The sequence below is a fragment of the Monodelphis domestica genome, chromosome 2 (assembly GCF_027887165.1).
Source record: "Monodelphis domestica isolate mMonDom1 chromosome 2, mMonDom1.pri, whole genome shotgun sequence".
NCBI lineage: Eukaryota > Metazoa > Chordata > Mammalia > Didelphimorphia > Didelphidae > Monodelphis > Monodelphis domestica.
Genome location: NC_077228.1, coordinates 104,718,394 through 104,745,884, shown reverse-complemented (window position 1 = coordinate 104,745,884; position 27,491 = coordinate 104,718,394). Strand labels below are relative to the sequence as shown.

Genomic DNA, 27,491 nt, shown 5'->3' with positions numbered 1-27,491 from the left:
TGAGATGCTGAAGAAGCTAGAGGGACAGGGGGATGAACAGGAATGTAGGGCAAGAATCTGAGGCTGGGAACAGAAGGAAGGAAGAAGAGGAGGAGGAGGAGGAGGAGGAGGAGGAGGAGGAGGGACACCTCTAGGGAAAGAACTAGGGGCTCTATTTTTTGGTGATCAGCCCCTAAGATTCTCCTCATCCTTGGAGACTGCTACCCTTGTAGGATAACTTCTCCCTCCTCAGAAAGCCTCTCTCACCCAAGCTGGGAGACCTTGTAGTTAGCTTTCCTATTTGCCTGGGACAGGCTGGTAGTGAGTTGGGCCAGAGAATTCAAGGAAACAATGAAACGTAAGCCCTGGGGAGTCAAAGAGAAAGCAAAACCAGTTCCTGCTGTCTAGGGACTTATCTTCTGCTGGGTATACACTGGTCTGAGAAATAAAGAAATGCAAGATCCTTTGAGGAAGGAGAGAGATTAGTTCATGTAGGACAGAGAATCTTAACTCAGTCCATGAAAAGATTTCAGAAACTCCATTAATGTGTTCATTTAATATCCTGGTAACTGTAATTCATTAAAATTCGGTTCCTTTGTAATACTGTATATCTAATTTTCTGCATTTATAGGGTCTCTAGGCTTTAGCACACTGTCAGAGAAGCATAAAAACTCTTAATAACTTCCCATATCAGACAAGTAAGAGGTTGGTTCAAATCTGGCCTCAGATACTTCCTAGTTTTGTGACCCTGAGCAAGTTATCTAACCATCATTGTTTAGCCCTTACAACTCCTCTGACTTGGAACCAATACTCAGTATTGCTTCTAAGATGAAAGGAGAGAGACAGAGAGACAGAGACAGAGGGAGACACAGAGAGAGACAGAGATAAAAAGAAGAAGAGAGAGAGAGAGAAAGAGAGAAAGGAAGGAAGGAAGGAAGGAAGGAAGGAAGGAAGGAAGGAAGGAAGAAAGAAAGAAAGAAAGAAAGAAAGAAAGAAAGAAAGAAAGAAAGAAAGAAAGAAAGAAAGAAAGAAAGAAAGAAAGAAAGAAGAAAGAATAGAGAGGGAGAGAGGAAGGAAGAAAGAAGAAAGAAAGAAAGAAAGAAAGAAAGAAAGAAAGAAAGAAAGAAAGAAAGAAAGAAAGAAAGAAAGAAAGAAAGAAAGAAAGAAAGAAAGAAAGAAAGAAAGAAAGAAAGAAAGAAAGAAAGAAAGAAAGAAAGAAAGAAAGAAAGAAAGAAGAAAGAATAGAGAGGGAGAGAGGAAGGAAGAAAGAAGAAAGAAAGAAAGAAAGAAAGAAAGAAAGAAAGAAAGAAAGAAAGAAAGAAAGAAAGAAAGAAAGAAAGAAAGAAAGAAAGAAAGAAAGAAAGAAAGAAAGAAAGAAAGAAAGAAGAAAGAATAGAGAGGGAGAGAGGAAGGAAGAAAGAAGAAAGAAAGAGAGAGAGGGAGGGAGAGAGGAAGAGAAAGCAAGATGGAGGAAGGGAGGGGAGAGAGAGAGAAAAAAAAAACTCCCAATGTAGTAGTTAGCATCCAAGTTGCACTGGGAAAGGAGTGATTAAAAATTCTAAGAGCTGGAGATGAGAGGGAAGTGTCTTCCAGGCATGAGTGGGGACAGTCTGCGCAAAGACTTAGAAATGGAATACCAAGTTTGGGAAATACCAAGTAGGGCTATTTGGCAGGAATGTAAAGGGTGTAAAAAAAAGATGAATGTGAAATAATTTGGGAAATGTAGACTGGAGCCAGATCATGAAGTGCTTAAATGCCAGATTAAAGAGTTTGTATTTTCGAGACAATAGGAAACCACAGAAGATTTCTGTGAAAGGAAATGACATGGTCAGACCTAGGTTTTAGGAAGATTGCTTTGGCATGTGTGTGGAGGATGAATTGTACAGGGGGAGAAAGTCAAAGTAGGGAGACTAATTAGGAGGCTAATTGATGAGAACCTGAACTAAGGTGGTGGCCAGTGAAGAGAGAGACTAGGAAAGGTGCATGCATATAGTAGAGTGGACAAAATTTTGGAGCAGATTGAACATAGAGAAAGAAGAAGAGGAACAAAAAGGGACAGATGGAGAAGGGGAAGGAGAATTGGATCAGGAAGAGGAGAGGACAGGGGTAGATAGAAGAAAAGAAGAAGGAGGGAGAAGATGGAGAAGACCTGAGGGAAGAATTTTAGATTATAGGTGGAAATAGAAAGTGATGGCATCTTGGTTTTCCAGTATCTAAAATTGGTCATCACATCGGTTGCAAGAAAAAACAGGTGGAATCAGGATGGGAAAGGAGCATGAAAGTTCTTTCCAACGTTGTCCCTTCTATTGAAAAATAACACCTAAAAGGAAAGGTTAAGTAACTTGGATGACCAAGCCTGGAGAAGAGAAGGCCAAGAGGAAATAAACAAACAGCTTTTTTCTAGACTCTGAAAGGACATGATTGATTACACTAAGAATGGGAACCCAACAAACTTCCTCTCCTTTTGACAATAGAACCAGAGTAATTGGACTAAAATTATAGCCAGAGACATTGAGGTTAGACCTCAGAAGAAAGAAAGGAAGAAGGAAAAACAAACCAGATTCCTTCTGTTCAGAAATATTCCTGGCTCCTCTTTTGAGGGGAGAGGAGTGAGATATAATTCATAGAAACCAGGTTTGTTTCTGGGCTCAGCACTGATGCACAAGAAAAGATACAGGTGCAAAGATGGTTCCCAGTAAAAGACTCATTTCCTCCCTTAACCAGCAATATTGCTATTTAGCATGTAGCCTAAAGGGGACAAAAATATTGGGGAAAGGTTCTTAGATACACAGAAATATTTTATAGCAGTACTTTTTGTAGTGGCATAGAAATGGAAGGAAAGTGAGTTCTCAGTGCTTGGGGAAGGATGGGGAAGGGGGAAGGCAGTGGTTAGGGTTATCTGTTGAATGATTCCCAATTCGTGTTATGAGGACAACAGGACTCCTGACTTCCCAACAGACACTATTGACTGAATGCTTAGAGAGGATCGAAGTGCCTTTGTTTCAGCCCTTACAGAAATGGGTTTTCTATGTAAAAGATGACAGGGGATGAGCAACTGCCTGAAGTTGTTTGATAGGTATTTTCTGTATCAGAGACACTTAACCTTTTTAGAGTCACAGATCTCTTTGGCGGTCTGTTTTTTCTCCTTTGTTTTCTTGTCTTTTTTCTTCTTCTTAAAAATCCTTGCCTTCTTAGTATCAATTCTAAGACAGAAGAGTGGCAAAGACTAGGCAATCAAGGTTAAGTGACTTGCCCAGGGTCACACAGCTAGGAAGTATCTGAGGTCAGATTTGAACAGGTCCTCCCAACTCCAGACCGCTCACTATCCATTGTGCTACCTAGCTATCCCTTGTCCTCTATTTTCAAAGAAGACTAAATATCTTGATTCTTATAGGAATTAGATTTAAGCATGGAAGTGTTGCACAAAGTCATCAGCCTCACTCTCTCTTCCAAAGTCATTAAAGACCATTGGCAAGACAAAAGTCAGGAAGCCTAGAAATGGCCAGGATGGAGTCTTTTTTTTTAACCTTTTCTTTTTTTAAAAGTTTATTTATTTAACTAATTTAAAATAGTTTTCATTGGTTACATGATTCATGTTCTTTCCCTGACCTCCTCCCAGCCCCCTCCCATAGCCAACAAGCAATTCCACTGGGTTTTACATGTGTTATTGATCAAGACCTTTTTTCATATTATTGATATTTGCACTAGAATGATCAGTTAGAGTCTACATCTTCAATCATATCCCCATTGACCCATGTGATCAATCTTATGTTTTTCTTCTGTGTTTCTACTCCCACAGTTCTTCCTCTGGATGTGGATAGCATCCCTTCTATAAGTCCCTCAGAATTGTCCTGGATCATTGCATTAATGCTAGTAGAGAAGTCCATTACATTCGATTGTGCCACAGTGTATCAGTCTCTCTGTATAATGGTCTGGTTCTGCTCTTTTTACTCTGCATCACTTCTTGGAGGTTGTTCCCGTTCGCATGGAATTCCTCCAGTTTATTATTCCTTTGAGCACAATATATTCCATCACCAACAGATACCACAATTTGTTCAGCCATTCCCCAATTGAGGGGCATCCTCTCATTTTCCAATTTTTTGCAAAGAGTGCATCTATGAATATTTTTGTACAAGTCTTTTTCCAGGATGTAGTCTTGCATGACTTTGGTGACTTCAATGCCTGACTAAGAAATCTCCACCAGGCCAGCTTCAGCTGCCTTCGGGAGCCATTGTAACTAATTATTCTCAACCTCCACTTCTGTTAGAGGAAATCTTCATATGCTTGGGGAAAACATCTCCCTAAATCACCAATAGGTTTGAGGCTTGGGTCTGCTAAGATGAAATGGTTTTACTAGAGTGTGGCATCTATTTTTTTTATAAAAACCCTTACCTTCCATCTTGAAATCAATACTGTGTATTGGTTCCAAGGCAGAAGAGTGGTAAGGGCTAGGCAATGGGGGTCAAGTGACTTGCCCAGGGTCACACAGCTGGGAAGTGTCTGAGATCACATTTGAACCCAGGACCTCCTGTCTCTAGGTCTGGCTCTCAACTGAGCTACCCAGCTGACCCTGAGTATGGTGTCTTCTAATGCTACAGCTTCTAGGAGCCATTGGCCAGAGTTAGGTGAAAGGTGGACACTAAAGGTGTATGAAAAAAGCAATCCCTCACACCAACGGTGCCTGTTCTCCCTGAATACCCCATGTGGACCTCTATTCAGAATTATGTTGGTTTTTTAAAAAAAATTATAATAGGAAGAAATGCTGAATTTCTGTTACTGGTTGATGAAAATAAAGGTGGAATTTTTCTTGTTCAAGTTTGCTAACCTCCTGAAATCTATCCATGGACTTTAAGAACCTCTGTGTTCTTCTAGTGACTTCGGCCACTAAATTCATACTGATTGGGTTTCAGAAACTTGGGCTATCTCCTGAAAAGGGACTGAGAGCCCAAAACTCATTGCCTTGTGTGCTGCCTTGGTCTATCTCCCTCTGTTTGTGTATCTTCAGGACTTCCTCTGCCTTTTCTCTTTGTGCCTTCTTCCAGGGAGTGGAAGGAAAAGGGTTTCCCCTTTTGCCCTATCCCAGAAACAGCTGAATGTGATTTGTGACACAAATGACACAAGACACTATTAGATGTGTGCTTTGCTTGTGGCCTGAGAGCTCAAGGATCTCAATCTCTTGTGTCCAGGAGAGGGAATTTTGTATTTTCTTGACAGCATTTCCATTGGTGGTCCCAATGCCTGGAATTCTCTCCCTCCTCATCTCCATCTCCTGGTTTTCTAGCCTCCTTCAAGTCTAAGCTTAAATTCCATCTTCTATAGGAATACGTTCTTGACCCACCTTAATGCTGGCAGCCTTACCTCTATTGATTATCTCCAATTTAACTTGTCTGGATCTTGTTTGTGCATGGTTGCTTTCATATTGTCTCCCCCATTTGACTGTTAACTTGAGAAAAGAGATTTTTTTTATCTTTCTCTGTATCCCTACCACTTCACACAATGCCTGGAACATGGCTGGTGCTTAATAAATGCTTCCTTTTAGCCAGGAAAGGAAAAGATTTCCTGGTAACAATAGCTTTGGGAATTGTTTCATGGGTATTCCCCAGTTGTAGAGTTCTAGAATTCGAGTTTCTGGAGAGACTTCCTGACACAGAATGCTCTGTGGAGAAAAAGGAAATACTCTCCCTAGTTCCTACACAATGTCTTATGTGCAGAGCAAATCAATGAGTAACTTAGGCAATGTAGCAGGTCTGGCAGCCCCCCAAAGCATATTTGATTTCCAGTGAATTCTAAACCACAGGGTGGCACTATGGATTTGGAAGGGGCTCTGTAAGAGAAAGATTTCATCAGAATGTTATGGTATTGATCTAATAGCAACCTCAAGTTTAATTCCCTCCTGACACAGGTAATCAGGGGATTTATTTGAATGTATTTCTTATCTCTTCACAGGTTCTCTCGGGCCTTTTATGTCTTCTTCAGTTCTGGGGGCTGGAACAAAGGGTCTTCCATAGGCTACATGCATTCAGCCTGTTCAGTGCCTGTTCAGAAACTGGGAGCTTCGTTGCCCTCATTTGGGGAAACCAAGCCATGCGCCATATTTAGATTTTGTCTGAAGTGCACCAGGTGGCACTGAATCAAGTAAAGAAAGTGGCCCTCGTGGCTCTGCCCCCAAGACCAGCCCCTGTCCACACGAGTCTAAAATGCTAAGAAGGCTGAGCCACAGGCTACAAATGTAATGTTATCATGTCTGCAAGAAATGATGAATAGGAAGAATTCTAAGAACTTGGGAAGACTTGTAGGAACTGGTGCAGATCCAAGAAAGCAGGACGAGGAGAGCAATTTACACAATGACCACAATAATGTAAGGAGAAACAACACGGGAAGACTCCAAAGCTCTGCCCCATCCTGACTTCAAAGGTCTGAGGTCGAGGCATGCTTCCCTCTTCTCAGCAGATAGGTTGGTGGCAGACAATAGGTGAAGAACAAGGAATATGTTTTCAGACGTGAGCATGTCGACTTGTTTTGCTTAACTCTATTTGTTTTCAATCCCCATGTGCACACGACAAGGTAGCATCAGAGAAACTCAAATATTTGGAGTCTCGGCCAATTCAGAATCAATCAAAAATAGGGATGCAAAGGCAGCTCGGAGAGTTCCTTTGGGGGATGGGGATGGGGGAGGGGAGCAAAGATGTAATGAACACCAATAAATATTTTTTAAAGATCTGGTTTTTACAAAATCTCATTTACAAAAATTCAAGCTTCTCCAATAGATGTCAGGAAATCATTATTCATGCCTGCCACAGTTATGTTCTCAAGCAAATCTGAATGCACAAAGTGGAGAAAACCTAATCCCGGGCCATGTATGTTGGGAAAAGGAGATGGGCCGTTGTCCTGAGATGTTCAAAGAAGAGGAAGCTGTCATCGTGGGGACTGAATCCTCTATGGATAATTTATAGGAAGACATGAAGTGAAATTTATAGCAAGATATTCAGGGAAACCATGGAATCAGTAGTGTAACAAGAAAGAGGAGTCTTCCCTTGATCGAGGGATGTACTGGAACATCAAGCTCTCCTGATACACCCAAATATTAATTTATAGCTTATTGACAACTTGAATGACAATCTATTGTTGTGTGTATACCTTACCTATACATATATATATTTATCATCCTAATAAACTGTAAGTTCATTTTTTAAATTATTTTTTTCTCTTTAAAAAATGGGGGCGGGGGCACCTGGGTGGCTCAGTGGATTGAGAGCTAGGCCCAGAGATGGGAAGTCCTGGGTTCCAATCTGGCCTCAGACACTTCCTAGCTGTATGACCCTGGGCAAGTCACTTAACCCCAATTGCCTAGCCCTTATCACAGATCTACCTTGCAACCAATACCCAGTATCAATTCCAAGATGGAAGGTAAGGGCTTATTTAAAAATAATAATAAATGGGGCAGTTAAATGGGTCAATTAGATAGAGAGCCAGGCTTAGAGATGGGAGGTCTTGCGTTCAAATATAAGCTCAGACACGTCCTTGCTATGTGACCCTGGGCAAGTCACTTAACCCCCATTGCCTAACCCTTACCACTCTTCTGCCTTGGAACTAATTGTATTGGTTTTAAGACAGAAAGTTGGGATTTTAAAAACAAAACAAAATTTTAAAATCCTTTTTTTTTTAAACATTGCCCTCATTTCCAGCTACATCCTGCTCCTCTTACAGGCATTTCCTCAAAACTTTCCAATCCAATAACTGATCTGGCAGTATAGGTACTGTTCCATACCCATAGTCCCCCACTTTTCCAATAAACAGAGGTCATATTTTCCTCTTTTCTTAGGCCAAGCTTGGCACAATGTCTCCAAGGACTGTTTCTTGGTTTTATATCCCCATGTGCATATGACAAGGTAGAATCAGAGAAACTCAAATATTTGGAGTCTCTGCCAATTCAGAATCCATCACAACTATGGATATAAAGGCAGTGAGGTGGCTCAGTGGCTAGAAAGCTGGGTCTGAAGATGGGAGGTCCTGGGTTCAAATCTAGCTTCAGACACTTCCCAGCTATGTGACTCTGGGCAAGTAAGTCACTTAACCCCAACTGACTAGCCCTTACCACTCTTCTGCCTTGGAAGTGTTAGTTAATATTGATTCTAAGACAGAAGGCAAAGTATTGTTGGGTTGTTTGTTTTTTTTAATATGAATCAAGAAACTCTGAAATGGTGAAATAAGCAAATGGGAAACTAGGATTTGGGAGGCACCATTTGGCTCTTGATATCAACATTTCCTCTACGGGGTGTCCATGCGTAATTGACATATCCCTATACTTACAAGATTTTCAGGCTGTAGAGACCAGAAAATGCTTGTCCCGGGATGTAGGAGAGGTGATTTCCGGAGAGACGGCTGTAAAACAGAAGGCAGGAGAGTATGAAGGACTAGCTGAAGGCAGGGGCGGGCTCTGTCAGTAATGAGTCAATTCTCAATGATAAAGGAAAGGATTTCAGCCCTGGATCACCCACAGTATCCCAGCCTTGACTATGAAGCCTGGTTCTAAGATATCAAACAGGATCAAGAAAGGAAGGAGGGGTTGGGGAGGTAGACTCTAAAGGATCATCCTAGTGCAAGCAACAACATGGAAATAGGTTCTGATCAAGGATACAAGTAATACCCAATGAAATTGCCTGTGGGCTGCAGGAAGGGTGGGTGGAGGAGAGGAAGGGAAATAAATTGATTATTGTAACCAAGGAATAATGTTCGAAATGGACTAAATAAACTAATTCAAATGGGGGAAAAAATAAAAGAAAGGAAGGAGGTTGGGATAGAGTCTGGGAGAGACTTGGAGTGACAGAGACAGAAAATGAGTCAGAGACAAAGAGTGAGTCTGTATGTTAGGTATGTGTCTCCCCTATTGCATTCCCAAAGCCAAAATGTGTGTGTGTGTGTGTGTGTGTGTGTGCGCGAGCGCGCGTCTCCTATGGCATTCCAGAACCAAATATGGTAAACTCTCACTTATCCAGAGGTCTCAGGGAAATGGGCTATTCTAGTAAATTTAACATTCTGAGTCACTGAGAGTGATCATACATACCACCCAGTGAGCACTCGTTTTCAAGGAATACAAAGAAAAATGCATCCAATGTGAAAACTCATCTTTAATGATTCAGAAGGCACTCGAGGATCTTGCAGAGCCTCAGAGAGATTATTGTGATCCCAGAATAATAAACTTTTAGAATTGGAAGAGACTCCAGAGATCACTAAATTGAAATGCTACATTTTCTAGTGGGGGTAAATGGAAGCCCTGGGTGGGATGTGGCTTGCCTAAGTAAATTCTTACTCCTTTAAAAGATAAAGGAGGGAGCAGTTAAGTGGCTCAGTAGATTGAGAGCCAGACCCAGAGATGGGATGTTCAAATCTAGCTTCAGACACTTCCTAGCTGTGTGACCCTGGGCAAGTCATTTAATCCCCATTTTGTAGCCCTTAATTCCTTTCTCCCTTGGGACCAATATGCAGTATTGATTCTAAGATAGAAGGTAAGGGTTTATTTAAAAAAAAAAAGTAAAGGGGCTATTTTTAAGTGCTTTTGTTAATAATCCTTGATAATAGCACTTTTTAGTATTTATTATGAAATCTGTTTTTCCCCACTGACCTTGCGATTTCATTGATGCAGTAGGCTGCAAGTGAGGAATTTCTTCTATCCATGTATTCTCTGAAATTTCCACTCTCTAGAGAATTGCCTGGAGCCCTGAAGGTAAAGTGAGTTGCCCAGGGTCACAGAGCAAATATATATAATAGAAGTGAGGTTTTTGGAAACCATAGTGAGGAGGGAGGGAAACTAAATTAGGGGAGAAGTCATCTAGTTATCTGAGCTCTCCAGATGTGAAAATTCTGAATAAATGGGAGTTTGATGGAAAAGTGATCTTTGAAAGAGTCACAGCTCAAGAGCAACTCAGCTTAATAACTATTAATAACCAACTACTATGTGCAGAGCACTGTAGATGGCACATTCCTGGCTCTTCTTAGGATTCACTGATAAGTGACTGCTCTTTGACCAGTTGGTTGATTAAACCAACGAATAAATAACATAGAAAATGAAGCCTTCTGCTATCCCCTAGTGATGTCAGGTTCCTTAGTCCCACCTTCTCAAATCAGGTAAACACATTCTGTAGTGACAGTACAAGTACATTCTAGAAGGATTCCTTTATTCAGTGAAAGATGGACTCTAGATGACTATGGGGGTCTCTTCCATCTTGGACGTTCCATGACTCTACAGACCTTATTTTTAATAATAATCTTTCATCTTTAACAATAAAAAATAATATATTTAATATTTAATAATAAAATGTGTGCTACTATCTGGAAAATACTGTGTTTGCTTTAAAAATATCTGATTTTACCTTCACAACAGCTCTGAGAAGTGGGTGCTATTATTATCTCCATTTTACAGATGAGGAAACTGGGTCAGAGCAGGTAAGTGATTTGCCTAAAGTCACACAGCTCTTAAATGTCTAAGGCTAGATTCATCTTTTTGCTCATTCCTATTCACCATCTCACATCTTCATGCCTTTCTTCAAGATACCTGTTTCAGGCTGTTCTCTTTAAGAGGAAACATGGTCCAAAGAGAAAGGGTTGAAGTCAGGACTTATAGACCTTGGGGCCAATCCCTTGGTATCTATATGACCTTTGCCAAATTGATTAATCTCTCTGGGCCTCAGTTTCCTCAGCTGCAAAATGGGAAGTCTTGAGACTCTATGACCTATGAAGATCCAAATTCTTTTACCTCAAATTTACTTCAACTCGGCAAACTGTAACTAAACAAACAACATATATATAAAGTTCTAAGCTGGCTGGTAGTGATATAAAATCAAGAAACTACCTTTGCTTGCAAAAAAAAAAAAAAAGAAAGTTCATTCTAACAAGCTTGACCTAAGAAAAGAAAAAATAGGTTTTCCTTTCCTTCAGGAAAAGTGGGGGTCATGGAGGCAGCTAGGTGGTTCAGTGGATAGAGTGCTGGAGATGGGAGGTTCTGGGTTCAAATCTGGATTCAATTGTGTGATTCACCCACTAGTTGTGTGACCCTGGGCAAACCACTTAACCTCCATTGCCTAGTCTTTACCATTCTTCTGTTTTAGAACTGATACATAGCATTGACTCTAAGATGGAAGGTAAGGGTTTAAAAAAATGGAGGACTATGAGTATGGAACATTGCATATACTGTCATATTAGCTGGTGGACTGAATAGTTTTGAGAAGCTTTTTTTCTTCTTTTTTTTAAATTCATACTAAGACAGAAGATAAGGGCTTAAAAAAAAACCCAAACATACATACAAAATAAATGCCAAGTAATTTTCTAGGATAACTGGGCAAATCAAGAAAGGCTTCCTGTAAGAGGTGGAACATGAGCTCATCCTCAAAGAGAGCTAAGGATTCCAAGAAGTGATGCTGAGGAAGGGCTGTTTTTCAGATAGGAGAGATGGACAGCCTGAACAATGACCCAGCACTGGGAGATCCCCTACTATGTGTGAGTAAAGGGAGCATTCCAACTGAGTTAGACTGGAGCGTACCCAAGGAGAAGCCACAGGAAATCAGTCTGCCAAGTAGGCTGGAGCCAACCATGGAAGTGCTTTGAAAGCCAAAAGAAGAGAAGTTTTTATTTTATCCTAAAGGCATCAGGGAGGACCCAGAATTTCTTTTTGAGTTCTTCCAGTGCCTGAGACCAATTTTCAATTTTCTTTGATGTTTTGCATGTGGTTGCTTGGATCTCACAGTCTAACTCTACGTTTTGCTCGTTGTCTCCACAGAAATTTTCTACAGTTAGGTGTTTCTTCTGTTGTTTGCTCATTTTCCCAGTCTTTTTTTTTTTTGCCTGTGGACTGGGAGTTCTGAAAGCTGATGATTCTCTCTCCTCTGCTGATGGCTTGCAGGGTTCAGCACTGTGAGCTATTTTGCCCTGAGGCTAAAGGCTTCACCACAACAGTGCAGGCTTGAAAGAGCCCAGCAGGATGGACTTCTGGGCTATACTTTGGGCTGGTGCCAGAGCCTGGGACTTCAAGAGGTAGGTCTGGGGTGCTCTATTGTTGGTAGAGCTGAATCCTGGGATCTCAAAGTTAGCCTATGCCCAGGTTAGGAACCTGGTGCAGTAGGTAATGGGGGTGATTGGCCAGCACTCCTCTAGGTGCCATTTTTGCTTCTAGTTCCCCCTTATCCTGTGAAAATTGACTCTCTCTGCCTACCTTTCAAGTTGTGTTTAGGAGGAGAGCCCCCTCACTCCCTCTTGCTATCCCGTTCTTTTGAGGCACTTTTTAAACATTGGTTTGGAAGGATTGTCAGAGAGGTTTCAGCTTTTGCTGCTACTAAGCCAACATCTTGGTTCTGCCCATGACTCAGACCTAGAGTTTCTTGACCATGGAAATGTCTCAGGCTACCCTGTTCTTTTCATTATTAAATTATTCCAGTCATGTCCAACTCTTCATGACCCCTTTTGAGGTTTTCTTGACAAAAGCACTGGAATGGTTGGTCATTGCCTTCTCCAGCTCATTTTACAGAAGAAACTGAGGCAAACTGGGTCAAATGGCTTGCCTAGGGTCACATGGCTAGTAAGTGTATGAGGTCGGATTTGAATTCTGGATTTCCTGACAGCATTTGGGCCACTTAGCTGCTCTGTTCTTTAGGAATATCCATTTGGCTTCTATATAGAGGACCAAATAGAGGGAAGGTATTAGAAGGAAGGAGCACAACTAAGAGTCTGACAATAGTCCAGGTAAAAGATGGTAAATACTTAAGGTGCCAGAATAATAGTCACAGGAATGAAGAAAGAGATAGAAATGCTAGAAAAATTGTGGGTGTAGGGGGCAGCTCCGTGGCTGAGTAGGTTGAGAGCCAGGCCTTGAGATGGGAGATCCTGGGTTCAAATCTAGCCTCAGATACTTTCTCACTGTGTGACTCTATGCCAATCCCTTAAACCTCATTGCCTAGCCCTCACTGCGTTTCTGCCTTAGAACGAATACAGAGTATTGAATCCAAGATGGAAGGGTAGGGTTTAAAAAAAATTGTGGGTGTGAAATAGCAAGGGACTCCTGAAATTAGCAGTTTACACTTTAATATTCACTGGCTTATTTCCCAGTGTCAAAATTGCTTTCCAGTTTAACCTCCCTAAGTGGATTATCATGGAATTTCAGAGCTGTAATAGACTGCAGCAAAGTCTCAACTCCTCTCCAAAGAAGACCTCCTTACCACCCACCCAATAAGTGCTCATCCAGTCTTAACTTAGAGACTCCAATAAGGGAGAGCCCGAGGCTACCTCCATACATTTCGGAATAGCTTGAATTGTGAAGCTTTTCCTTCTATAAAAGGTATATTTCATTTCTTTGCCATGTCCACCCTTTGGCGTCCTGGTGGGGCTCTGAGTTGTCTACCACGGCAAGCCCAATTCCCTTCTCCCCTACTCCAGGCTAAACATCCACAGTTCCTTCAACCATGGCACTGACTTGAGGCCCCTTAACTTTCCAGTGGTTCTCAGAACATTGCAGTTTATCACTGACTTCTTAAAATGTGGTGCCCAGAACTAAACACAATACTTCAGAAGTGATCTAACCAGGGCAGAGGAGAGGGAGTGTCCCCACCTAATTCCTGGTAACTGTGACTCTTTTAATGCAGCCCAAGATCAACTTTGCTTTTTTGGCTGCCATATCACACTATTGACTCTTATTGAGTCTGTGGTCCATTATAGCCTTAGATCTTTTTTGGACAAAATTCTGTCTATTTAAGCCATCTTGTATTTGTGAAGTTGGCTCCTGGAACCAGTGGAAGGGGAAGAGGAAAGAGAAAAAAAAATGCTTGGCCACTGTAGAAAATATATATTAGGTGACTCAGTGGATTGAGAGCCAGGACTAGAGATGGGAGGTCCTGGGTTCAAATCTGGATTCAGACAGAGGCTATCTGTGTGGCCCTGGGCAAGTCATTTAACCCCCATTGCCTAGCCCTCACCACTCTTATGCCTTGGAACCAATTCACGGTATTGATTCCAAGACAAGGTAAGGGTCTAAAAAAAAAGAAAAAACATATAATAAAAAATTTTAAAACCATAGGAGTGGGCCTAGATAAGACCTAAAGTCTTTTCCAGCTCCAACATTTTTTGGCTCAATCATTAAATATGTAATGTTTCTTCAATCATGCTAAGTTACTTATAATTTTCCCTCCAGTCACTTGAGGGAGAAGTAAATAAGCCACTGAGGGGCCATGGGAAGGCAGAGGTCCAAAAGCTCTCTTCTCCTTTTCTATCTTTCCCTCCTTGCCCCTGCTGGAGCAAGAAACAAGAAGGGTGGAGGGCTAAGGCAGCCACGTGGGGGAAAGCCCTTTTCCCATTTCCTCACTCAGAGAACTGAAGTTGCCCAGGTGCTGACCATCTCTCAGGATCCTCTCTTGTGTCTTATTTAAATACCACTGAAGTAGAAAGAGACACAACTCAGCAAGAGAGGGCCAAGATGGCAAGAGCAACCAAAGAAACAAAACTGGAGGCTGACTTCTCTAGCCCTCCCTGCCTCTGTCTCTTATAGATCAAAAAACCTCCAGTAGGAAGGCTTTCCTCATCCTGCTTTTGCCTCCTTCTTTGAATTATCTTGTATATATTCTGTACATGTTGTTTTCTTTCTTTTTTTTTAAACCCTTACTTTCTGTCTTAATAACAACTCTAAGAATAAAGGGCAAAGACTAGGCAAATAGGATTAAATGACTTGCCCAGGGTCACCCAGCTAGGAAGTATCTGAGGCCAGATTTGAACCTCCCGTCTCCAGGCCTGGCACTCTATGCACTGAGCCTAGCAGACCCTATCATGGACTTGTGATGCTTAGTTGTGCCTGGGACAGCAGAGTGTCTGGTCTCTTGTATAAATGGAGATTTTTGAACCCTAGACTTCATTCCCCAGAAGCCCTTGGTATTTCCCAGAATTCCCTATAATCTCACCTGAGTCTCGACTTAGGCGAGATCACAATTTGTATTTAACTGGCAGTATCACCTCCCATGCTGCTCTGCTCTTCCTTCCTTTGCAATGATGTAGCAAGTATAGTGGTAAGCTAAGCGGGGGGGATTTTAAATGGGCTAACCAGCCATGGGCACATGGTTTTTATTTTGTATCTTCTTTATTCCTTGATTTCTAATGATTCTTAATATATTTTATTAGTAAAAATATAATTTAATTTTTACACTCGTCAGCTTAAAAGGACCTATAAGAGCTTGTCCTTCACCTCTGTGCCATGGCAAGGCACTCAAATAAGAGACTCTAATGTAGGGATAAAAATTCTTCTGGTGCAGGATAATACAACATCACCTTCTCTAGAAGAATGTGGATTCCTTATAAAAAAAATACCATGTTCTGGCATTAAAAATAATAGCCAATATAATAATACAGTTATAACTCAGATCGAATTGCTTGTCTGCTTTAGGAGGAAGGAAGGAAAGGAGGAAAGGAGACAATTTGGATCCTATCATTTTGGAAAATTCATGTGGAAATCTGTTATGTGTAATTGGTAAATATATATATATATATATTGTTATAGCCAATATTTGTATAGCACTTTAAGGTTTGCAAAGCATTCTGTAAATTATCTACCTCACAAGAACTCTGGGAGGTAAGTATGATTTTATCCCCATTTTACAGAAGAAACTGAGGCAAGGGTAAGTGAATTTCCCAGGATCACATAGGTAGTAAGTATCTGAGACCACATTTGAACTCTGAGATCACTTGTAAAATATATAACTCTTTATTTGATTTTTTACAATTGAACTTATATATCTTGTTTATTTAAATATTTTTCCATGTTTCTATGATTCATTTTCTTTTCCTCCCCTCTCCTAGATCCAATAAGCACTTATACTGGATTAAAATGAAGAACTCTTTAAATAAATAGTAGGTACTTAATACAAGCTTGTTCCCTTGCCCCTTCCCCTTTTAATTCCTTGCTCTCTCTATCTACAGTGACACTTAGCCGAATGAATGAACACATTTAGTCACCCATCCCAGTGCCATTTCCTTTCTCTCTCTGCCCCTTTCTCCTCTCTCCTCCAGCCTGGGAATGCCTTGATCAGATCCCCCCACCTCTCCCCCCCCACACTCAGGGCCAGCTCCCCATGGATGCCCTCTCCTAGGGCACAGTCCTGGGGTTTCCCACCTCACCAGGCTTTACCTGCCTCCAGCCCACCCTCATCACCAGCCATGACAAAGAGTGGCTTCTACTCACAGCTCCTCCAAAAAGCGCAGGTGAAGGAAGAGGCCGGGTTGGAGCTCAGTGAGGTTGTTCATGCTCAGATCCCTAAGAGGAAGTCAAGAAAGCACAAGGAAGTCAGATCGTTGCTACCATGGTCATCCTCCCTGTCCAGTCCACAACCCTGTGCCCAGAGGGTCACTTCTTGGTCATCTCCAAACCCACACAGCCACCACTCCAGCCTCCTCAGTGGCCTCCTCTTCCTGGAATTAGGACTCCTGCCCCTGACCTCTAACAAGAAAGTTTTCACCTGATTTTCCCCAGCCCAGGCTTCCCCTGCCTCTTCTCTGGCATTTCCAGGCTTCTCTCAGTTGTAACCCCTCTCCTCCTTCCAACTCTTCTCCTCAATAGAAGTGTTCTATTTGAATTTGTGCTTGAGGGGCAGCTAGGCAGCCCAGTGGACTGAGAGTCAGGCCTAGAGATTGGGAGGTCCTGGGATCAAATATGACCTGAGACATTTCCTAGCTTTGTGACCATTTGCCTAGCCCTTACCTTTCTGTCCTAGAATTGTTACTAAAACAGAAAATAAGGGTCCCCCCCAAAACCCTTACCTTCTGTCTTAGAATCAATTCTGTGTATTAGTTCTAAGACAGAAGAGTGGTAAGGACTAGGCAATGGGGGTCAAGTGACTTGCCCAGGGCCACACAGCTAGGCAGTGTCTGAGGTCATATTTGAACCCAGGACTTCTCATCTCTGGGCCTAGCTCTCAATCCACTGAGCCACCCAGGTGCCCCCAATATGGGTTAAAAAAAAAAAAAGAATATAAGTTCCCTGAAGATAAACGGTCTTGATTGCTCATATTTATATCCCCTTAGTACTTGGGCCAGTGCCTGACCCTTGGCAAGGACTTAATAAATCCTTTTTTTTTGTTCAATGAGCCATAGGAGTTCCAATAACAAAGATTAGTACCTCAAACACTCAATACCAATTGGGCATTACAAGCTATGTACGTGTATGTAATTCCAGAGACCGAAATGGACTGAGAGGCAGGACATCCTGGATTCTTTTCTATGTATTCTCCCTTTGGGGCTGTGCCCACTCTATGCCTAAATTTCCCCATATTCCCTTAACCCCTTGGCTTTGGGGTCAAAGAAGAAGAAAGTTTTAGAGCTGGAAGGGTCCAAGGAGATCATCTTAGTTTACACCCTCATTCCATTAAGGGGGGAAGCTGATGGTCAAAAGATTTATCAAAGGTCACACAGCTAGTTATTAGTAGCAGAACCAGGACTAGAAATCAGGTCTCCAACATCTTTTTTTTTCCACTTGAGATGTTGAAACAGCAGAGGGATCTGAATTCCTTAAAAGGAAAGGGACTAAGAAAACTACTGATTACTCTGCTGTCCAGCAAATACTCCTGTAAAAGGCATGACAATTAGGGGTGACTCTAAGGCATAACTCTCATGGGTTAAAAAAGGGCTGATAGTGGCTTTTTCTCTAGAATATTCCAGGATAGGATGAAGGAAGAGTATTGGCTTCAGAAGTCATTCAAGTCTACCTCTTTCTCTTTCTAGAGTCCTCAATGTCTCTCTTATCTCAATAATGTTTCTCAAAGTGGAGGTCCTGATCCTCCCCTGCACCCCAATTCCCAGAGCTCTCAGGGTGGGAGTCAGAGATGAATAATTTGAGAACCACTGTTTCTCTAGCAGACTCCCAACTGAAATCACTCTGCCTGGCCGGTCTTATCTAAGATGGCAAACTGCCCCAGCCTGTGTGACTCTTTTCTTGCCACCTTCCCTCTGACAAGTCCAATACTTGCTAAAATAACAATCCTAAGATCATAGATTCAGAGAAGAACCTCCGATCTCAAAGGCCAGTCACTTTGACTCTCTTGTTTTACAGATGAGGACCCTAGAGCTTGAAGAGATAGAGTGGCTTGTCCCAAGGTCTCATAGACAGTAAGCAGCAGAAGCTGAATTCACACCCAGATTCTCTGACTGCAGAGCCAGCACTTTCCCCCCTGAAAGCCTCTGCTTCCCTTTCCCAGTTAGTATGTTTCTAGGAAAGGGGGAAAAAATGTAGGTGATGGCAGAAAGTGGGTGGAAGGGTCTGGAAAAAGAGTGGTTTTTCTAACCTTCTGAGTCCCCTAGGGATGTGGGGCTTGCTCTGTGAGTTCCATGCTTACACAAATCAGAATCAGAAAAGTGGGTCCATTTATAGAGATGGGGTAAAGGTTAAGTAGCTTTCTCCCTAAAAGCATTGCCACATTTTAATAAACATTACCAGAGCCTTTATGTGGAGGCATAGCCAAGATGGCAGCTAAATTAGCAGCAAAAGCTGAAACCACTCTGACAATCCTTCCAGAGCCTTTATATGGCTCCCAGTTTGAGCTCTATTGTAGACCAGTACATGATCCCTCCCCTCAGTGAATTTATAATCTAATGTTATTGGTCATACCCAGGTTACAAGGATAATATTTAACATGATCGATAAGGGCATTTATGTCTTCAACAAATCATGTTTTCAGGGGCAGGTAGCCCCTGGGAGGTAACCATAGGGGCTGCAATCAATTCAAGAAACATTTCTTAGGTACCTAGTATAGAGAGGCAAGGCACTGTGCTCAGGGATGGAGAAGAAATGAACCAGTTCTTGTCCTCAAGAAGCTTACATTCTCCTGAAGACTTCTCAGTGGGGAGACATAGAGGGACATATAATACAAGGTATTTAGTTATAGAAGCAAAGAAGAAATGCAGACAGAGTTACTGGGAATATCTGAAGAGGGAAAGAATATTTTTAGTTTGGGTAGATCTGGAGAGGAATCTAAGCTCAATCTTAGAGGAGAACCTATGAGGACTTCATGGAAGAAGTGGGATTTCAAGATCTGTTTGAATTAGGAAGTAGGGCACCTGGGAACACTGGGAGTACTTGGGAGGAGGGGAAGGAAAAAAGCATTGTACAAAAATGCCCACTGATAAATTTGGAACTATGCCCAAAGGGCGATAAAAGACTGTCTGCCCTTTGAGCCAGCTATAGCACTGCTGGGTTTGTACCCCAAAGAGATAAGAAGGAAAAATACATGTACAAGATTGTTTATAGCTGCGCTCTTTGTGGTGGCCAAAAATTGGAAAATGAGAGGATGCCCTTCAATTGGGGAATGGCTGAATAAATTGTGGTATATGTTGGTGATGGAATACTATTGTGCTCAAAGGAATAATGAACTGGAGGAATTCCATGTGAACTTTAATGACCTCCAGGAACTGATGCAGAGTGAAAGGAGCAGAACCAGGAGAACATTGTACACAGAGACTGATACACAGTGGTACAATCAAATGTAATGGACTCCTCCATTAGTGGCAATACAGTGATCCTGAACAACTCAGAGGGATCTACGAGAAAAAACACTATCCACATTCAGAGGAAAAACTGTGGGCAAAGAAACACAGAAGAAAAACCACTTCTTGAATACATGGGTCGAGGGGATATGATTAGCGATATAGACTAAATGAACATCCTAGTGCAAACATCAACAACATGGAAATAGGTTCTGATCAAGGTCACATGTAATACCCAGTGGAATTGTGTGTCGGCTATGGGAAGGGTGGGGTTGGGGGTGGGGAGAGAGGGATAGAATATGATTCTTGTAATCAAGGAATAATGTTTGAAATTGACCAAATTTAAAAAAAATAATAATAATAAATTCAATTTAAATTTTTAAAAAAATGCCCACTGATATTCTCCTTGGCAGAATCCTCCCTAGGGGGACAATCCCTGAGGACTGGCAATGACTCACATGGGTACCCCCTTCATATCTATCACACGTGGAAGTGTCAAGAAGTGCCCATAAGGAGGGGATTTGATCTGTGTTCTTATGTCTCAACCATTTCGTCAGAAGTTGTTTCTCAGTGAATGCCTAGGTGTGCAACTGATATTTGTGTCTGACACATTTGGCTACCAGGAAACCCCGTTTCAAGCTCCCCACAACTGATGACACCTCTTTGTACCCCCCCCACCTCCCCCAGGAGGAGAGATGTGAGACCAGTCCAGACACCAATATGCTGGTCTCCTCAGCACATTTTGAATTTGCCTCCCTTCCCTAGAAATCCACTTTCCCTGCTGAATCCTAGCCTTGTCCTTTCCCCCAAGAACTCCCACATAAGGTTTATTTTTGTTGCTTACAAAGGCAGGCTGGAGCTGGGCTAGGGCTGGAGGCAGGGGAGAGAAGGGGGAGAATGCATTCTGGAGTCCAGCTCTGATCTATAAAAAGACTGTTTAGTCTCAAATGTTTTTATCTTTGATAAGGCCCCAGCTAGATCTCAGTGGCCTTTAAAGAAGGCGTTTCCAGGCCTGGGCAGGTTCAATCAAGAAAAGCAGAATGCTGAAGTCCAAACACTACTTTGTCTGAAATTCTCTCTCCCCAGAGGAACAAGATGGCCATCTTTGGGGCAGGAGGGGGGCCTCGTTCTGGGAATCAGAGCATGCTGGGCTGGAAAGGAACATTCGAGATTATCTAATCTAAACCCCTCAGCATACATTGAGAAACTAAAGCCACACAGCAAATTAATTGCGGAGCCAGAACTGGGACCCATATTCCCTATTTCACTTTGGATAGTTCTTTCCATAACTTCAACAAGGCTGAGTCAAAGAGGCATCTTTGATGGTGTTGGTGGCCATAAGAACAAGTCACATTTGTATACTATTTCAGGTTTTACAGTACACTTTCTTTACAACCCTTTGGGATAGGTTGGAAGAGTATTATTGTTCCCATTTTACAGATGAGGAAATTAAGATTCAAAGATATTACTGACAGAACCCAGATTCCAATTTGCAAATTTGGGATAGCAACTGGGCATGGTGGATAGAGTGCTTGACACAGCCTTGGGGAAAAAAGCCACATTGGAATCTCATCTTAGATAATAGCTAACTGTATGACTCTGGACAAGTCACTTAATTCATTAAACCTCGCTTCTTCATTTGCAAAATAGGGAAAAATCACTGTTTTTTGAGGGTCAGTGTGGCATGGCAGATAAAAAAATAGCCCTGGAGGAAGACCTGGATTCAAGTTTGATCCCTAATGCATGCTAACTGTATGGTCCTGGGCAAGTCACAACCTCTGTGACTCAGCTAACTCTCTAAAACTATTAATTGTGGAGCAGTTAGGTAGCTCAGTAGAGGGAGAGCCAGGCCCAGAGACGAGGTCTTTGGGTTCAAATTTGACTTTGCACACTTCCTAGCTGGGTGACCCTGGGCAAGTCACTTAACCCCAGTTGCCTAGCCCTTACTGCTCTTCTGCTTTTGAACCGTTCTAAGACAGAAGGTAAGGGTTTTAAAAAATAGATACAAATAAAACTATTAATTGCAGAGTAAGTGCCAGTCAGTATGGATAGATGGAATTGTTTCATGCCAGAATCTTAGGTCAGTTTAAAGGAAAGATGCTCCAAAGATTGCTGTGAGGACTGAATGAAGTGGGTACATACCAGTGGTTACTACCAATAAATTTCATACAGATGGAATTGGAACACGGATATGAGGGGGAGGGGCACACGCATTTATCAACACCTACTGTGTGCCTCCCATCGGGAAAAGTGTTCTGTAGATATTAAGGCAAGACATGTTATCTCATTTGATCTTCACAAACCCCTCATGAGGCAGGTGCCAGAGTGATCTTCCCTTTTTTTTGCAGCTGAAGAAGGCAGGAGTTAGGTGACTTGTCGAGGGACATCGATCAGAATTTGAATTGGGGTCTTCCCGACTCCTGCACTCTACCGGAGCGGTGGGATTTTGGCCCCTACGTCCTACCTCCCCCTGCCCTCAGAGGTGGAGCAGGAGGGGAATGGAGCAAGGGGGACCATGGGCTTTCTGAGGCTGGTCATTGGGTGGGTGTTCCGATTGGGCCCAGCTGCAGTCAGACGGCAGGATGGGAAGCCTGGGGTCTTCTCCGTCTCGTCCCCCGCGGAGTCCCCCCACCCCACCCCCCTCAGCCCGGCGGGAGGTTGGAGGTGCCGCGAAAACGATTAATTCTAAATATTTACCCTGAGCATTTCTGGACTTGTATCCACAGGCACAGGAACTGGAGTTCAAGGGGAGCGCAGGGCCTGTGACTCAGGGTTCATAACTCACCTGTCCCTCCAGGGGCTGCTTCCGAGACTTTGAAGTCGCGCCCCTTTCACAAAGCCCGCTGCTCTCCCCGTCCTGATTAGCCCGCTCATTGTTCTTTTCCGGGAGGGGGAGCGGAGAGGAGAGATGGCGCTTCTCCCCCCCCCCCGGCCCCCGGCCCCATCCTGCCCCCCACCCCCTCCACCGGCCCAGCACCTCTTGGCTTAAGACAGCAGTCCAGCCTCGCCGTCTGGGAGGGAGGAGCAGGGAAGAATGGATTTCCACCGGGGGAGGGGGCAGGGACGAAGCCCCATTCAGCCGTGATGGTGCACAAAAGGATTGGCTGGGGGTGGGGGTGGGGGGTGCGGGAACAGCTAAGGGGAGCCGGGAAGGGACAGGAACTTACAGTTCTGGGAGGGGGAGGAATGAAGGTTTCTAAGCGGAGATCCCAAAGCTGGAGCCCCACGCTAAGCACACACACGTACGGGCTTTCCCCCACTACCTAGGGAATAGTTAAGGCAGGACAATGGACACCTGGAGGCAGCGCTGTGTCTGACGGCAAAGAACTGGCAAGGCCTAAGGTACCGGTTCTTGAAGCCTTAGGAGCAATATTCATCCTTCTGAGATTGTGTCCGAATCAGAAGCCCTGGGTTCGAATCCCACCTCTGCTACATAGTACCTGTGTGATCTTGAGTGCCACTTCTCTCCAGACCTGCTTCCTTCTCTTTAAAGTGAGGGACCTCACTAGAGGGCTTTGAGGGTCCCTTGAATCTCTAAATCCCAGATTCCTAACTAAGGTCACTGTGAAGAGGCTGGCTGGGGCAAACATTTCTGGCTCACCAGTGTGCAGGGCACAAAGCTGAAGGAGAACTTAGAGGTCGTCCAAGGAGTCCATGGTGTGCTGCGGAAGGAAGACATTCCCAACACCTGTTTATAATTTCTAAATCTGGACTAGACCATTGGCATCAACTAGCCCAAACTCCACATTTTACAAGAGGGGAAACTGAGGTGAAGGGATTTGTAGAATGGGCCAAAATTCAAACCCAGGTTTTGTAACTTGTCACACAGCTACGAAGTGTCTGAGACCAAATTTGAACCCAGGACTCCAGACTCCAGGTTTGGTGCTCTATCCATTGTGCTACCTAGCTGCCCCACAGTATTCTTTCTACACTTTTCCAGCTCTCAAACTTAGGATTACTTCACCCAATATCCCTATTTTACTCCTGAGGGAAAAGAGGGCAGTAAGTAGCAAAGCCAGGGTTCCTTGACTCCCAGGGTAGTTTTCTTTCCATCCCAAGTTACCTTTGTGTACACTTGGGGAGTAAGGTAGCCCAACATCATCAAAGCCAGATCTCTTTGACTTTCCATTCCACCAAGTTGCCTTGATGTAATGCCTATGGATTAGGGTTGAAGAAGAAAATGGCAAATCATTCCAGTATCTTTGCCAAGAAAACTCCACACTGGGGTCATAATGGGTCAGACATGACTGAAATGTCTCAATGGCAACAACGGCAAGGATTAGGGTAGCCCCAACATCCTTATTTTACTGACAAGGAAAATGAAGGTGTCAAAAGCAGGTTTCCACACCTCCCAGGACAGCCTTCTTTCCCTTCCACCAAATTGCCTTTCTGTACTTCTGTGGTACCCAAGGAGGTATTCTTCGGTTTTGTGGGTATCTATCTTTGGGGATGTACACCTGGTTCTGTCTGGGCAGGGGAGGTCTTCAAGCAAAGGATAATCCTCTATTTCCTCTCCATTTCCAAGACAAACTTCTGAAAATCGTGGTCTATTGAGTTCTCTCCACAGTCTCTTCTCCTCATTCTTCTCTTCCTCAAAAGCTCATTTTTTTCCAACTTCTCTACAGAAATTTCTCTCTCATTGGTGGGACTAATGGCCTCTCTTTCTTTTTTTAAACCCCTTACCTTCAGTCTTAGAATCAATACTGTGTATTGGTTCTAAAGCAGAAGAGTGGTAAGGACTAGGTGATGGGGGTCATCGAGTGACTTGCCCAGGGACACAGTGTGTGAAGTTGAACCCAAGACCTCCCATCTCTAAGCCTGACTCTCCATCCATGGAACCACCTAGCTGCCCCACTAATGGTCTTTTTATTGTATGACTTAGAGAAAATAGCTCTGATTCTTCAGGTTATAAGTCCTCAGTTCAAATTCCACCTCTGAAATTTGCTACATGTGACCTTTACTAAGTCACTTAACTTAACTAAGCCTTGGTTTTCTCATCTTAAAATTAAGAGAGTGTTCAAATTCTACAGAGAAGGTAAATAAGGATGACTAGAAAAAGGATAAGATCATAGTTTTAAAGTTAGAAAGGACCTCAGAGGCCATTTAATCCTTGTTTGAACAGATACTCTCTTTCCGTCCTTTCTGGGTTGTTGTTTTTGTTTTTTTTAATACACTGCTCCATTATGGTTCTCTTCCTGTCAATTTATCCTTCCTAGTCTCTTTTTCAGGCTCATCATTCAATGTCCAACCCTCTCTATGTGGGCCTCTGTGTATTTTCTCACTTGTTGATCTCATCAGTTTCAATAGATTTATCATCTCTAAGAAGAGGATTTCCAAATCTCGAAACACATCATTCTCATAAATTTTACCCCCCCCCCATCACTACCTCCCCGCAGGTCATTTCTACCTGTATATCTCACAGTCATCTCCAATTCAACATGTCTTGATAATAAATGTATAATCCTGATCAAATTATTTATCATCTTGGAGGCAGGGGAGAGAATGGAAGGAAGGAGACAATTTGGATCTTATAATTTTGGAAAACACATGTGGAAAATTGTCAGTGCATGTAATTAGGAAAATAAAATACCTTTGAAAAAATTCAACATATCCAAAATAGAATTCATCTTTGCCCCTGAAGCCACCTCTCCTCCCAACTTCCATATTTCTATCAAAGGCAGACATTCATCCTTGAAACTTACTTGTCTTCAATTCTTTCCTCTTGCTCATTCGCTATATCTAATCAGCTGTTCTAATTGGCCAGTTCTGCTCAATATTTCTCATATTCTTGAGTGCTCCAACCATTTCTCTATTGTTAAATTTTCAGTGAGCAATTACAACTCAGAAATCAGAAACCAGCTATAAATCAGAGTTGATTGATTACACAGACTTAAGGAAGTGTTTATAAGACCGATTAAATGTAAAAATGTGTCTATATTTTTCTTAAGGAGACATTTAACATTTACCAGAACATCCCTATATCCACCCAACTATCCTTGTCCAGGACACCTCATCACCTCCTATATGAACTTTTGCAAAAAGCCTCCTGGATGGTCTTCTTGTACCCAGATTTGGTTTCTCAAAGCACCCTTCACACAACTGCCAAAATGAAATTCCTGAAAAGCAGATCTGACCAGGGCAGCTAGCTGGCTTAGTGGTCCCTTATCTGGCTTAGAGAGCCCTGGGAAAGGAGGTCCTAGGTTTAAATGTGACCTCAGACACTTCCTAGCTCTGTGACCCTGGACAAGTCATTTAGCCCGAGTTGCTTAGCCCTTATGGCTTTTCTGCCTTGGAACTAATACACAGTATTGAATCTAAGACAGAAGGTAAGGTGGTGTGTTTTTTTTTTTTTAATGCAGATCTGACCCTCTGCTATAAGAAGCTTTAGTGGTTCCCTATTGCTTCTAAGACAAAATTCAAGCCTCTCTATTTGGCATTATAAGCTTTTTACAGACTGGCTCCAACCCACCTTTCTACCTGGTAAATTCTTTTTGTTGTTTGTTGTTTTAGAGTCATTTCAGTCATATTCAACTCTCTGTGACCCCAGTTTGGATTTTTTTTTTGTCAAGATACTAGAGTAATTTGCCATTTCCATCTCCACAAACTGAGGCAAACAGGGTTAAGTGACTTGCCCACAGTGATACAGCTAGTTATTGTCTAAAGTTGGATTTGAACTCATGAAAGTGAGTCTTTCTGATTCCAAGTCCAGTGCTCTATGTATTGTGCCACCTAGCTGCCCCAATATATTCTATTCTTGCAACTCCCCTTACGAGATGTTCTATTTCTTGCCTCCATTCTTTTGAACATGCCTGGAATGCTCTCTCCTCATCTTTGTCTCTTGAACCTCCTCTCTCCTCAAACCTCAGTTCAAACACTATCTCCTTCAAGAGCCTTTTCCTAATTCCTTCAAGTGTTAGTTGTTCCCTCACACACACAAATTACTTTACACTTATCTTGTAAATATTTAGGCGTGTGTGTACTACGTTTACTTATCTGTAAACATGTCATATCCTCTCCATAAAATATAAACTCCTTGAGACCAGGAACTAGCTTTTTTTTAATTTTTTTTATATAAATAATTTTTATAATAAATAATATATTATTTTTATTTAATAATAATAATAAATAAATAAAATAAATAATAATAATAAATAATAAATTATTTATATAAATAAATTTTTATTTATCTTGGTGATCCTAGCACAATGCCTTGACACACAATAGGTACTTATTGTCAACCGATTGATTGTACAAAGAAGGAAACTGAAGCTTGGAGATAGTAATTGCCATGACCAATGTCAAGACACTAGGGTTAGGATTTTTTTTGGGGGGTGTGGAATCTGACTTTCAACGAGATACCTTCCTTCTCTGGACTAAATTTTGGGCTCCCTTTTGGCCCATTAAAAAAAAAAAGAAAATCTGAGAAGAAAGTAGGGCAAGGATCTATAGGGAAGAGGGAACATACCCAGAAGGAACCCAAAGATACAGGGGCCTTTTAAGGCCTGACTCAAAAAAAAAAAAAAAACACTAGAAAAAGATTAGATTTTTTCTAGGGATCTGAAACTCTAGGGCCAGAGTTGCTGCTGAGTCCTTGTCTGGAGTATATTTTTGAGTGAGGTTCAAGTCTGTGATCATTTATTACACTCTCTCTATGTCTTTCAGTAGATAAGCAATTATTTAGTGTCTACTATGTGCCAGACACTGTGTGTGAATTGTTGGGGGCAAAAAGAAGGCAAAAGACAGCCCCCCCAGTCTAATGGGCGAGACAGCACGCAAACCAGTGTGTCCAAATGAGCTACGTACCAGATAAATAGGCACTAAAGAGCAGAGAGAAGGTCCTAGAATGAGGAGAGCTTGGGAAAGGCAAGGCACACCAGGGACACCAACAAAGGCAAGCGAGAAATGATCTGTGACCTCTCACATGAGCAGGGGACGTTCTACTTGGGGAGTCAAGGGGGCTGCAATGGGAGACAGCATGTACAGAGAGAAGCAAATACAAGGTAATTTGAGGA

At 42.4% G+C, this 27,491-nt stretch overlaps 1 protein-coding gene across 4 annotated transcripts in view; it reads right to left on the bottom strand.

The window, feature by feature from the left end:
• The window catches only part of LGR6 (leucine rich repeat containing G protein-coupled receptor 6), a 167,799-nt gene that overhangs the window by 101,738 nt on the left and 38,570 nt on the right, over positions 1 to 27,491 (bottom strand). For 2 of the 4 annotated variants that reach the window (XM_001368959.3, XM_007481144.2), the window contains exons 2-3: positions 16,187 to 16,258; positions 8,290 to 8,361 (exon numbers count right to left, since the gene is read on the bottom strand). In XM_001368959.3, the coding sequence (XP_001368996.1) occupies positions 8,290 to 8,361; positions 16,187 to 16,258 (144 nt within the window). The other 2 variants (XM_007481145.3, XM_056815733.1) reach the window with 2 other exon arrangements.